Source organism: Coloeus monedula, assembly GCF_965178545.1.
Source record: "Coloeus monedula genome assembly, chromosome: 6".
Taxonomy (NCBI): domain Eukaryota; kingdom Metazoa; phylum Chordata; class Aves; order Passeriformes; family Corvidae; genus Coloeus; species Coloeus monedula.
In genome coordinates this window covers 19,723,950-19,738,117 of record NC_138786.1, presented here as the reverse complement: position 1 = coordinate 19,738,117, position 14,168 = coordinate 19,723,950, and the positions used below count along the sequence as shown (strand labels likewise).

At 39.7% G+C, this 14,168-nt stretch overlaps 1 protein-coding gene across 2 annotated transcripts in view; it reads right to left on the bottom strand.

Annotated features, from left to right (window-relative positions):
• LRP5 (LDL receptor related protein 5) overlaps window positions 1-14,168 on the bottom strand; it is a 136,409-nt gene that overhangs the window by 93,725 nt on the left and 28,516 nt on the right. Inside the window, exon 2 of one of the 2 annotated variants that reach the window (XM_082283112.1) lies at window positions 10,418-10,569. In XM_082283112.1, the coding sequence (XP_082139238.1) occupies window positions 10,418-10,470 (53 nt within the window). In that variant the 5' untranslated portion in view covers window positions 10,471-10,569. Of the gene's footprint in view, window positions 1-10,172; window positions 10,570-14,168 lie in introns of both variants that reach the window. The other variant, XM_082283111.1, reaches the window with a different exon arrangement.

Below are 14,168 nucleotides of genomic sequence, written 5' to 3'. Positions count from 1 at the left end.
GGACAAATGACAGTTCAGGACTGGGCTTTTTGTTTTTCAAATAGAACCTATTTTGCTGCTGCCCAACACATTAACAATCCCTATCATTTTCATTTCACCATTTAAAAAAAAATGGGTATTTAGCCCAGATAACATTTCAGAAAAATAAGTAGACTAAGCAAAGAATCTCAGGCTGGTACTACCTGTGCTATTATGCCTCCCAGTTTTTGAAGCCCGTTGAAATGATGCACATTGAATGATAATGAAGACGCTAAGGCAAGCATTTGGGTACTTGTTTGGTTGATTTTGTTGTTGTTGGTGGTGTTTTTAAATGTAAATTACAGAGTTTAAAATATCCCTGAGCCAGGGCACACCATAAGAATTGTAAGAAACTAAAAATATCAAAACCAGTATCTTTGTACACCTTAGATCAATCACATTTCAGGACTGAGATCTGGTATCTGAGGAGTTTTATATCCTGCTTGCACTGCAATAGGTCAATAAAAGTCTAACAGCACTGAGGCTGCAAAAGAAAATGAAAACAAGACTTCCTAAAGAGCTAATGAAAGAAAAAAAAAAAAAAAAAAAAAGCCCTTGTGAGCAAAATTCATTGCTAAGCAGCTATCACAAATCAACACTCTTTAAAATAATGTAACCAAGCAGCACTACAGAAGCTCTGAACAAAAAGCAGACCTTGGACAAACTTGTGGGTGACTTGATTTAGTTCTTCAGAGATGCTTAAGTGTCTTCCCCCATTACTGGTTTTTAACCCTAACTCCAGACTTTCAAGGCAGAAAGGAAGTAGGGGCAAGGTGAAAAAGAGACTATCAAATAATAATTTCACAGCACTTGCACCAATTCTGTCCCTAAACTGAACTGCACCTTGCTAGACCAAAGAAACCGGCTGGAACAAAGCAGAACAAAAGCCAAAGCTCCACCAAAGATAGGATGTAAATGTACACTTCCTTCTGAACACACAGCCACTATCAGTCCATCCAGCCCAATAGCCAGAAGTACCAGAGCCAAGAGAGCACATAAAATTCAGTTCCTGCTCTGTATGTAAGCACAGCAGCTGCAAACTTCGCTACCAAGCTTTCTAGTCAGAACTTAATTAAATGCAATTCAACTGCAGTCAACAAGTCACTGGGTTTTGGCATATAAATTACCACATTGAATCAGGGCTTAAATGGTGCTTCCTGTCTATCAGAAGAATAGGACTGAAAACCACCTTTCAAAAATAAACAGATTTTGAAGTTGGCAAACTGTACCCCAGTGAGTTTTTTTGTTGGCTTTGTTTTTGGGGTTTTGTTTTGGGGGTTTTTTTTGGTTGGTTGGTTGGTTTGCTTTCTTTCCCCTGCTTAACTCATTTTAAAATTCCAGGTGCAGAAGCAAAACCAGGATGAAGACCATATTTCCCCTCAGTTTTAGAGCTGCAGGTCATTTCTTATTTCCTGGTGCTTCATGTCTCTCGTCATCATTTTTGCAAAGATTAGAAATCAGGGCTGTGCCCTCCAAGAGCAGCCAATCAGCCATGTGAGCTGGAAGGTATCACAGACATAATAAAAAGCAGCCAATGCTGCCCAAACACTTTTTCCATTTCCCAAAATGCAGTACAGTTGCCAAACCTTACATAACCTGCTTACACAAAAGGGGCCAGTTGTACAGACGATATAAATCAGTTCAAACCTCTCCAATTTCAACAACGTTCTCAAACTTATACAAGCCCATGGCACAAAACAGGAGTTTACAGGAAATTGCTATGAAGTTTAGATTCCTGCACATTTAAAATTTACTTCCCCCATCCCACCTTTAAAGCTACAAAAACTCTACAGTGAAATTAAATAGCCCCAACTGTTTACAGAAGAAAAGAATGTCTATCTTGCAGAGCATTAAGCTGCAAATTACTTACTCAAATTACCTTTTTTCCCCCCTTTTTTTCAAGCACTGAATTTTGAGACCTGGATGTTCTCAACAAAATCATTACATCAAACCCAAAAATATGCCACAGCAGGTAATCATTACAACTAATCACATTGTATTCAAAGATGTGTACAAAGCAAACAGAACCCTTGAGAACCAGCCTTCTCCACTACAGTTTTCCTACAAGGTATTTTATTCTAATTTATTATTTTAAAATACATATATTACAGACATATAGTATAGTATACTATTGGCAACTGAGAACAAAGAAGAAAGACATAACTGCCTGTCAACTAATGGATGCTCAAGTATTATTGAAGTGCTTCCAAGAAAAGCCCACATCTTTACCTGCTCACCCATATGGAAAAGGAGTACAACATCCTAGTGATCTCTCAAAGCTAAACAAGCTGACATTCAATACAGTTTCAAGAGCCCCTTAAAAAGTCACGTTACAAGACAGTGTGAAGCTGAAAAATCCTTGGAGGAAAGGACTCAAGAAGATTTCCAAAAACATTCACCTGCTAAAGGGGGGCAGCAGTAAGGAGACACTTGCAACACTACTGGGGGGTGTTGCACATGCTTTGGAGGTTATGCACTTTCCCCTCTAAAAGCACATTCTAGCACATTTGTATGCAAAAGCTACAGAAAACAGAAAAACAACTCACACAGCCAGGTTCTGAGTATCTCTAAGGCTGGAGACTTCACAACCTCTCTGGGCCACCTGTTCCTGTGATTCATCACCCTCACCAGAAGTTGGGGTTTTTTTTCATTTAAGCAGAATTTTCTCTACTTCAGTTTGTGCTTGTTGCCTCTAGTCCTTTCCCTGGATACCACTGAGAAGAGTCCAGCTCCATCTTTACTCCTTCAGACACACTGACAAGATCCCCTGAGCCTTCTGTTGTCCAGGGTGAACAATCCCAACTCAATTGGCCTTGCCTTCTATGATGGATGATCTGGTCCCTTAATGATCTCTGTGGCCCTTGGATCGGCTCACACCAGCATGTCCATGTCTCTCTCGTGCTGAGGAGCCCAGAGTTGGGCACAGCACTTCAAGGGTCGTTTCACCAGCACTCAGTAGAGAGGGAGGTACTTGATCTGATGGCAGCACTCCTCCTGATGAAGCCCAGGAGTGCTGTTGGCTTTCTTGACAGCCAGGGCATATTGCTGCCTCATATTCAGTCCATTGACCCCAGGTCCCCTTCTCCTTTCACAAAATGTGAGTTATTTTAGGAAAGGGAAAAACAATTCAAATGTCACTACATTCAACCCATTTTAAGATACACTGCAGACACTCAAAATTCAGGGTATCCTCGTATCAAAAAGCGCAGAATGAACTGCTGAAACTCTCCATCAGCTTGTGAACATGACTTAACTACACCTACCTGAAGTTAAAGCTAGATTTCCTTCCTCTCTCCATAAGGAACACTGCATTACAACGTATCAGGACAGTCCAAAAAATTCTATCTACACATTGTACTGACTTAATGGAAGAGGGGTGCAGCAAACGTATTGAACAAGAGTAATCCAACTGTGCAAGTCAGGTGCTCTGTTACGCACAGATCTCACAGCTGCTCTTAAACATTTCGCTCAAACCAACACATTTTATGTTTCACTGTGCTGGTGTGCTTTAACTCAATGTTTGGGGAAAAGTACACTCCAACTACAGACACGAGTTTGTCAAGGCATGCAACCTAAGCACATTCATTTGCATGCTTGCAATTTTAAACTCAATAACAAACAAAACCTTAAGAGCACCTTCAGCAGGTGGAAAAATTCTTATTTCAGCTTATACTAATGTTTAATTTTATACTAAAAAAAAAAATAGAAACATGTTTTGAGTTAAACCAAAGCAACCCATTCATGACAAACAGAACTGTGCCAGTCCAGCCAGACCAACACACTGTATATGCCATAATCTCCACTTTGTGCAGCTATAAAATGCACCCATTAAGTCATCTAATCAAAGAGCTTCCACCACCTCTTTGGTCCCAGAGCATTCCTGACTTCACTCAAGAAACCACTGCAACACACACTGGCACTGTGACAACTAAAGCCATCCTGTTGTTCCTTCTGTTCCCTCAAGAAATGGTGCAGGAATTTAGAAGATAAGAATACAATTCCCAAACTACTTAATAAGACTAAATGTGTACAGGGCAAAGAAGTATCAGTCTCCAGGGCTCAGGATAGGAGGAATCACAGAATCTGCAGCAAAAGAAGAGTGCTAACAGGGGAGGGAGCTAAATGGGCTTATTAAGGAAGTTTACACATTTCCACCCCTTTCCCATGCAATTTTGGGGGGTAGGGGAGAAATAAATCACTTTTCCCATCATCTCTGAACAGGCAGGTCTGCTCTCAAATGAAGCAGAAGGTCTTTGAACAATATGATCTTCAGTCATATCTATGAGCAGGAAAAGGGAGAAATAAGCAAAAGACACTAATGACCTATTTAAAGAAAGGCTATCACCATCAAGGACACTCATCTGAAAATGAGAAATGAGAGTAAATAACAATTCCCACAAAAGCTTCAACTTTCTTATGCATGAGACTATTTGCAGCTATTGCTGCAAATATACAGCTATTTGGACTGACAACATATCAAAAGCTTTCCAAGTCCCAGAAATTACAGCCATATCAAGATACTGGATATGACTCTGAACCAATTTTGCAGTTGAGTACTTCTCTTTCATTTTAAGATAATAATTGTGCTACTCATATATTACAGAGTTTCAAATAACTAACCAAAAGCTTCTAAATAATTTTATACTTGCAATTAATAACTAACTAGAAGCACACAGGATATAAACTAATCTCTAGCTTTCAGGCAGCAACAAGCATGTTTCACTCAAAACCCGAGCATCTTCTGCATTTTAAGCAAGTAGCCATGAGTTAGAGTCTCTAAAAAGCAGTCTTTACTCAAAGGACGTTTCTTGCTTTTTTTCCCCACCACTTCCAACAGCCACAAGTTTTTCTTCAGTATTCCCTCTGAACTGTTTCAAAGGAGATTAGACCAGAAGATACACTGTTTAAAAGATGTCATCATTCATGCTTATTTGTACCAAAAGGCTCAGTCTACTGCAGCTCATACAGATCCCAATAATTTCAAGACAGCAGGCCAATATGTGTAACCTTAAGTATCTGCCACGCTGCTGTGAGGGACCAAGGTCCAGGTGAATCTTCAGTAAACACCACTGCAGTTTTAAGTGCTGATACAAACACAGCTGTGAGTTAGAACACCTACAGCTCTGGTTCACGGTTCTGCTCTGATGCTGAGGAAACACTGGATTAACAACTAAGCATGTCTGAGGCTTTTAATTTTAGACTCTAAACTGAAAGCTTTCTAATTGTGATAGCTGTTCCTTCTATACCCATTTTTTAATATCCCATTTGGGGCATTTGTCATCTAATCCTTTCTTCAGTGCCAAATATACTTTAGGTGAATGACAGCCACTGCTTGCAGATTTTGGCTGATTTACCATAAGCAACCTGAGGCAATGGCTAAGCCGGGCTATGGCACACACTCCCTTAATGCTGTTGACAACATGATTAGACTTGTTTTAATCTCTAAACTAATAGCCATTCTGAGGAATGCCAAAACAGATTATTTATTTTTAGTACTCCATAATTTTTTTATTATTGCTGTATTTTAATTTGTATCTTATTTCCTTCCCCCGAAGCCTTTGCAATTCCAAAAGGGGAAGATTGCTCCATAAATGAAGTCAGCTTCTGTGGTGGTCCACTGGTACTGGCACTGCCTCTGCCCAACAGACCCACACCACGCCATGGAAGACTTTTCAAGAACTAGAATGAGGGAGGGAGTGTAGAGAGAGGTTTACAGCTTTCCTTCAGTCAGTCAAACCAGTTCAAAGGTCCTTATCCTCTTTCACAAGCACCATTTCTACAGACCCCACCAGAGTTAGCAGGCCAGCTCAGGTATGGCAAATTCAACAACCTCAGTGACCACACCAAGTGATGACTGCAGTTATACCCACACCAAAAAACCCAAAAGACAGCACAACTTTTATTAAGGTAAGCAATTTTTATCTTTCCTTGAAATAATCATTTCACAGACATTTCACAGATGTCTCATTTACCTCTTTGTGCTTCAGCAAATGGAGGGGGCAGAAATTTCTCAAGCATTACTGTCTGCTGAACAAGCCAAGCTATAGAAAATACAGCCTGAACTTGGACAGTAAGCTCACTCCAGAAGGTAACACAGCAGCCATCACACAAGTAGGAACAAACTGAAGATTTATATTAACCAAAGTCAATATCCCTAATACATTGTAGACTTTAATAATGTGAACTTAAGCACTTAGTGAAAATCAGATATGAGGATTATGGATATGCTACAGATGCTCAGAACCAGAGCCCTGTGTTACACGGAGAAGGTAGCAAGCCTCGAGATTTTTATGTTGTAGACCTAATGACCCTTGTCAACACACATTCTAGGGTGTTCAGATCTAAGACTTTCCCTACAGGACTGAGAATTAACTCATTTGTTTTGGCTACTCATTCATGCATTCCTCTGAAAATTTCTTTTCAGGAAACTGAAGTTTGCTTGCCATGACATGTGATAAAAACTTGTTTTTCAAATACATTCCTCCTTCTTCAGACAATGTCCATGATACTTAAGTTTTCTGCATTGCAGGGAATTTGAGCTACCTCTTTTATCTGGGCTCAAGTAAAATCTTTACACACAAAAAATTCAGTTTTGTTAGAAGTCACTATCCTGAAAACATGGAAATACGTACACAAAGGCTGCAAATTCAAAGTTAATAACACCAACACTATTGAATCCCCCATCAGCCATCTACCTATCAAGAACGTATATAAATGCTAATGTTCTCTGAAACAATACCAAGAATTTTAGCCTAATGTCCACCACTATATAAATTCAGCTTCACATGATCCACAGCAGGACTGGGATCTAAATGTTCAAAACAAAGCATCAGCAAATTTACGGAAAAATATTTTGTACACTCCTCTGTCTTCTTAGTTTATTCTTCATTTCAGGGAAGAATAATTGGATTATCACATATTCTGCTTCGTTTAATTCCTAGAATATACAGTGGGTACAGCAAAAAAGTCTTAGTGTGTATGGGAAAGAATGATGTTACATATCAAGCTGACTCCTGTTAATTAGGATACTCTTTCAGAGCATCAGAAGACCCTGTACAATTAATGATTTTCATTAGCTCTGGGAAGAAGAGAGACCCACAGATAAGCTTTAAGTGTCTCACAGCTTGCCTTAGAAAAGTGAAATTTTAGGAATGCATTGAATGATCATTTGGGGAGAGGGATCTCTCTTTTTGAGTCAACCTTGAGATTGAAGAAGGAAGATAGGCTGAGTGTGCAAAAGACGAGGCTCTCTTTAAAAATGTCACTAAACCACCATCATCTGACTTACTGCTTAGGAAGCCCATCAGAACATCTGAAAAATTATACTCCTGAATGTCAGCTGGAAATCACAGAAAAACAGGCTTCAAAAGGAAACTCCAGACATCAACTAGCCCATGTCCTAAGGCTTGGTCATTACACTTCTGATGTTCCTGACAGATGATCACAGTATACTCAATATGCTCTCCATTCTCTCAAATTAGTGTATGTCTCGAAGAATTGCACTCAAAATGGAATAAAACCTACTCATTAAGCAAACACCACTCTGGGCATAACACCCCACTGCAAACACCACCACACAAAGTCCTCCATCCACATCTGCAGAACAGCCTTACTAAAGCTGAAAGACGAGAGAAGGTGTCAGCATTCGGCACAGTGACATGTTATTTCCTCAACAGAAGGAAATTAGATATGCTTGACTTGGAGCATTCTAGACAAACCCATGTTTGGTTACTAATAGTATCAGCTAAGCATTTGCAAACTGCTTATTTGTCCCATTTTGCTTCTGGAAACTGAAGCTGATTAATGAAGTTTTCTTCCTCGTTTTCCAAGCTTCCCACCCACACTTCTCTAGTAGAAGCTGCTAAAAGGACAAAATCACATCTATGGAAATTCTTCCAAACTGAAAGCAAATGACTAGCCACTGACAGATTGCCTCAACCAGTTTTAAGAATCCTAGTATGAGACTCATCAGATCTCATGATCCAGAAAAAAACCCCATAAACTTACTTAGGTGCTCTGATCTAATCTAATTTTAGCACAAATTCTTACCCTTCTGATAGCTGTAGTAACTGTATTAGCCACCTGATTTTAAAAACTTATTTAAAAAAAGGCAAATAGAAAGGTATTAAGTGGTTCTTTTCTCCTACTGTCCCCTACTTTTCTTCCCCTGAGAATACCTGGAACAAGGAACAACTGGTTCTATGGGAGCTCAACCCCAGAGCCTGCTGTGCCAAAATCAAATGTCATGATCACTATTTCACAGATGCACCCAGGAAATATTTCAGAACTACCAGGTGAAATGAAGGGGTTGTAAAAGGAAACCTGAATGTTTTATTCCACAAATATATGTGATGCCTGATTCTTTAAATTTTCTTTTAAGTTTAATATATTAGTTATTTGGGCAACCCTGTCTTTGATTCAACACTTAAAGAAACAGTCAAAAGGCAGGGAACTGCATCCACTTAGGAGAAGTCAGTGGCATTGGCATTTCATGCAAAGTGCCATACCACTCTCTGTAATCCATCTCACCGTGAAATACTCAATTTAACATCATATTCTCTCTCTACATCTAATTAACCAACATTAATTAATTCTGCATAGATTACTTGCTGTCAGGATATAACAGCATACCTGTTAACTTATTTAAAACACCTCTACACAACAATTTGCTGTGGGAAGAATTCCTTTCACCTAAAGGTATCTGTAGGGAAGGCAGGATTAAGAGGATAAGGATGCCTCGGGAAAAGTCCTTTGGCCCAAAGTCACTCCACTTCCCCTTTTATTGGTAATGGCTGTACCTTTCCAAACATTACCTGAAGGGTACAGGCAGCTCCAGCATGTGGTATGTCAATAAAACTGAGGGGTTTGTTTCTTTGGGTACACACAGTTTCATTTAGCATTTGTACACCCTTTATGTATTAATCATAAATGTACCTGTAACTCCTCACGTTCATCTGGGAAGCCTTATGCAGGAAACACTGCAAAAATAACTGGACGAAGTTCCAGTCTGTGGCATGGAAGGTGCTCACACGGTGATCTTAAGTTGCCCTCTGTTGCTTAGTTTCCATTTCTGCTTCTCACACACCTGAAGCAGGTAGTTTCTCAAGAAAGTGTCCATCTCTCAGAGCAGGATAAGCCACCAAACACTTTATTTTTATGGTTTATACTAAGCCCTTGCATTAACTCAGCATCACTTTACAAAGAGGCCAGACTCAGTGAAAATATCAGTCAATGACATTTTCCTACAGGTGAGAAACCTACCTACATACACCCTAGAGGAAGGTAAAGTGATCTCTGAGAAAGTGTGAAAATGGCACATCAGTGGCACAGTGGATCTGGGCACACAAGAGAAATGCACCTCAGTTCTCTTTCCTCATTTTCACAAGGGTCCATCTAACACAGAATATATTTAGTCATCACTGCAATGAATGCCAGGCCCAAAGGACACAACACCAGCACTGCTTGTGCACAGAGAGAGCAAACAGCACACATGAAACAGTGGCGAGGACTGAAGAGGGAGGGAGGAACCATACATATATGCAAGTATTTTCAAGAGCACTAGAAGTGACACATTCAGCCTGTACTCTTATTACTTCCTAACATGTCACCTTACACCACTGAGAATCCACAGTTTCACCTGGATTCTTTTCCTTGCTGGCACAAACATTATTATTCAACATCATCACTTAAAAATATCCTGATTTTGTTTACCACAGCATAGCAAGTGAGAATTCCTGTTTCAACGCATGCAGATTTGCATATGTTGCTGTCTACATTAGACATCACATATAAAAGCAAAGTTAACTTACCAGACAAGATAACTGAGAAAATCATAATAATAATAATAATAATAAAATGCTTGGAAAATTAATTACTTTTCCAAAGTGCAATGGGATAAGCCAGGTAATTGTACTGGTTGAATATTTGGCTTGGCACCTAAGAACAGCTGTACTGTTCTTTTTGGCTCAAGGTCTGGGCTGCCATTTCTTGCCACAAAATATTTAAGCTCAAACATATGTTCAGTTACAGATCTTTAGAAAAGTACCTCGGGAAAATGTAAAATGAAACAAAAGGCTATGTGTTCTTTTTCTTTTCAGAACTAAAAACTCAACGTAAATCACCACCATGTCCATTTAAGCCAAATTAATATTTACCCGTGAGCCGGATCCAAAGCTATTGCCCTGGGCTGATCAAGGTCTTGCCAGAAGAGGACTTTTCTAGATGTTCCATTGAGATTAGCTACTTCTATCCTATTGGTTTCTGAATCCGTCCAATAAAGTTTTTTCCCAATCCAATCACATGCCAGGCCATCCGGGGAAACCAGACCAGAAATGATGACATTCTGCACCACATTCCCAGTTTGGTTAATGTAAGTTTGCTTGATGGCTTCTTCACTCACATCTGTCCAGAAAACGATGCCTTGTGAATACTGGAAGTCAACCGCAGCAGCATCCTCTAAACCACTGACCACCACAGTGGACTCCAGCTTCGTGCCTCCAGCGTCCACGAGCCGGACATCCCGCCGGTTGGCAAAGAGCAGAAAGGGAGACGCTACAGGAGAAAAAAATGAAAACATGTTAGCATTACAGGCATCTACAGATGTTAAAGAGCTGACTATGTATGTGGGTGGCACAGGAGGATTTCTTTTCCCAGACCAGCAGGGCAGGGAGTACCGAAGAAGTGTCACATAGGAGAAAAATGCGCAGTGTCCAAAAATCTCTTCCTTCCCTATGTCAGACAGAGGTGTAAAAGAGAGATGGAAGAGCAGGACCAATTCTTTGTCTATGGAATATGAATAGCATCTTCCACATAGTTAAGAGTTCAAACCAAGACCTTTCAATAACACTTTCAACAACACCTTCTGCCTGTTGTTCTAACAACAGACAAATTAGAACAAATTAAAGTCTTCATGGTTTAAAAGCTGGGTTCAACCAGTTGAGTTAGTAACAACACACAGAAAGTAAGCCCTGATGCCTTTTAGTAGCAGGCTAGTAGCACCAGATACAACACCCTGAAATGCTCCTACCAAGCACCCTCCCAAACAGCAAACACTTGTGACAGAGTTTCAGAACTACTGTCTTCTCTCCCACACAATAACAAAAGAGAAATTCAAGACAGAGTTTGAAGGCAGACATGATGTAGATTGTGGAAGTTTGTGGAGATTGATGTTAGATGAAAGAGGCGGCCAGAGCCAAAAGACAAAGGTTTCCCAGCTTCCCCAATCTACCCAATTTTTCTAACTCAAGCAGTAGCTGCTGTAGTTCTAAACCAGTCACCTCCTGACTTCCAGCTTCATGTGCAATCATTTCCCCTGACGTGCTGCCTCCAATGCACAGTCAGCAAAGGCCCAATCATTTGCCACTCAACTCAAGGAACAACACACAGAATAGAGCAGCATATATTACATCTCCTGTGGCTTCCAGCCTGCCATATAAACACCTTTAGTTTTAAATTCATGTTACTGTATGCAACATGTAAGAGTTGCTTCTTGATATTGTCTTTCAGATTCAATTCCTCCTGCAGATTTTTAAAAAAAGAAGACAGTTTACACAGTGTCTGAACTGCAGGTCTGCAATGCTGGCAGCCCTGTCAGATGCTATTGCCTTTCTCATGAATTCTGGCTGTGGGCACATTCTTACTGGAGAGTGTGTGCCACTGCACATCCTTGACAACTGCTAACATGTTTACATGCAGGCCAAAAACCTCAGTCAGAATATACAATTCAACTTCAGACGACCTCAAAAATATGCATAAAAATTCGGAGATTTTATTGTTATTCTCCACGGTCTTTTTTTTCCCCCCCCAAGTCAGGAAAGAGATTGCTTTATTTTCCTTTTTGACGGAATAGTATGTTGATGTAATAAGGAAAATTTACATCACCTGGTTATTTTAGTGAGGGTCTTGGAGAGCAAAGAGAAGCAATTGTTATCATTAATGTTTCACTGAAAATATAGTATCTTTGTTCTCTACAACATTTAACTCAAGAAAGTTTATACAGCTTGAGGAGAATTACTTTTGAAGAAACAAAGTTTCAGCATCCCTCCTATTTCATTTCCTAGCTTGCCAAGTCCTCCTCTCAGTCATCTTCAAAAACACTAGGAATAGTATCAGGAAAGCCCGACAGGTTAGTTATTGCAAACAGACAAAAAAATGTCTAGAATACCAAAGTGCTTGTTTTCTTCTCTGCAACTCATTGGCTCCCCATAGCCACGTCTGTTTTAAGTGGCACTGCATCAAACCATTTGAACACTTGGGAAGTTTCATGTTAGCAGGCTGTAAGTCACAAATTTCGGGCAAAGACCTTCTCAAGTTATGCACACTGCCTCACAAAACCAGCCCCACATCCAGTCAAAGAATAAAGCTGTAAAAAGCCTATGTAGAAATTTTAAAAAAATATTGTCCAAAAAACATGTTTAGAGCAACATGAATAGATGTATTTTCATCAAGACATTTCCATGCTGAAGACATTAATAATGCTACTACAAAGGAAAAATGAACTTGAAATATCAAGTCCCATCAACAGCAGAGGAACTCAACAGCTTCTTAACTAAAGATCAGACATGAAAAATGTCTAATCCAATCAGTATCAACATTATCCCAGCTCCCCATCCCTTTCAACGGATTTCTTCCCCACTGATGTACACAGTAGGGCAGCAGCATGCAGATAACACATTAACCACCGTGTTCTCTGTCACTTCTGTGCCTCAGAGTCATCCTGATTGAAGTGCAGCCGCATTGTGCTGGCCATGAGCACCCAGCAGGGAAATCACATCGCCCTGCTTGCAACTGTGTTAGAACTTCACTGCAAACTGATTGATTATTGAAGATGGCCAGGCTTTATCCCCTTTAAGAATGAGTAAGTATTCCAATTCCTTTAGAAAAAGGCAAAAAGAGAAGGCAGAACTCTGATTTTGAAAACTGTGTTCACTTCTCTGCTCCTCCCCACCAGCCTATTTTTTGATTCCAAATTTTATTTAAAAAATGGTTACAGAGCCCTTTTAGAGCAATACTGGTTGGAAAAACAAACAAACAAACAAGGAAAAGAAAAAAACTCTAACAAAAAACAGTGATCAAAAGAACTGCTTCTCTACACTAATTCTTGCCTGGAACGCTGCTGAAGAAACCTCGTGTCTGTCATATAAATAAAAGAAGTAAAGCAAAAGTCAGTAAAGCAATTAAGTACTCTGCTTCCACCATCTTGTATTTATAACTTCAGATCAGAATGTGATGGCTCACAAGCAGGCAAAGTTAGCTCTGGTAACTCTACAGCTTCCACTAAATACAACTTCCAAGATGTCCCTAGAAAAGTTCACAGAAGTTTTCAAATTTTCAACACTCTCAGTTAGTAAGCAGTAAATCTGGAAGAGGCAACCAAGATAGCAAATGTGTTTCTAGAAAGATAGATGCAAAGCATCTAGTTTCATAAAATTACTAAACTAAACAGTTTAGCAATTCAAAAGATACCTTCATACTCTACACAGTGACAACCAACAGGGTTTTTAAGGCATTAGAATGAGAATCAAAGCTCAAAAAGCATCAAAACAAATGGCATTGACCAAAACTGATTTGCTGGGCTATCAATAAACCATGCTAGAGGTACAAGGTCATCCCACCCATACATGGTGCAAGTTTATTTTGAATCCCACATGAAAATAGAATCAAAACTTCATTCCCAAGAACATGAAGACCCATCTCCTTCCAAATCATGCCGTCTTCTCAGTCCTGAACTGGGCTTGATGGTCCACAGAACATGCTTATCCTTGATGCATTTAATTCTTTACTGCACAAGTCTTGACAAGGCAAACTGGAAGGCCAGTTAACAGGAGTTTCTGAGGAGAGGGGTGGGGGAGACCCAAAAAAGAACAGCAGTAACTGACTACCATTAACTTTCAAATGAGCTTATTTGTTTCACAGGAGGAAATATCCCTTGCTTGAGAAGTTATTCCATGGTTTGAAGATTAAGAGACTCAAACAAACACTCAGTGTTACGCTCTATTTTGATCAGCAATACTCTTGACAACTGCAAATTACTTGAAAAAGGAAACACTAGTTTCTATTTTGAAAAAATAGAAGAATAAACAGTGAAAGGATGAATGCTGAATGTGGAGGATAAACTGTTTATATCCAGTCTATTACCACCCAATTGAAAC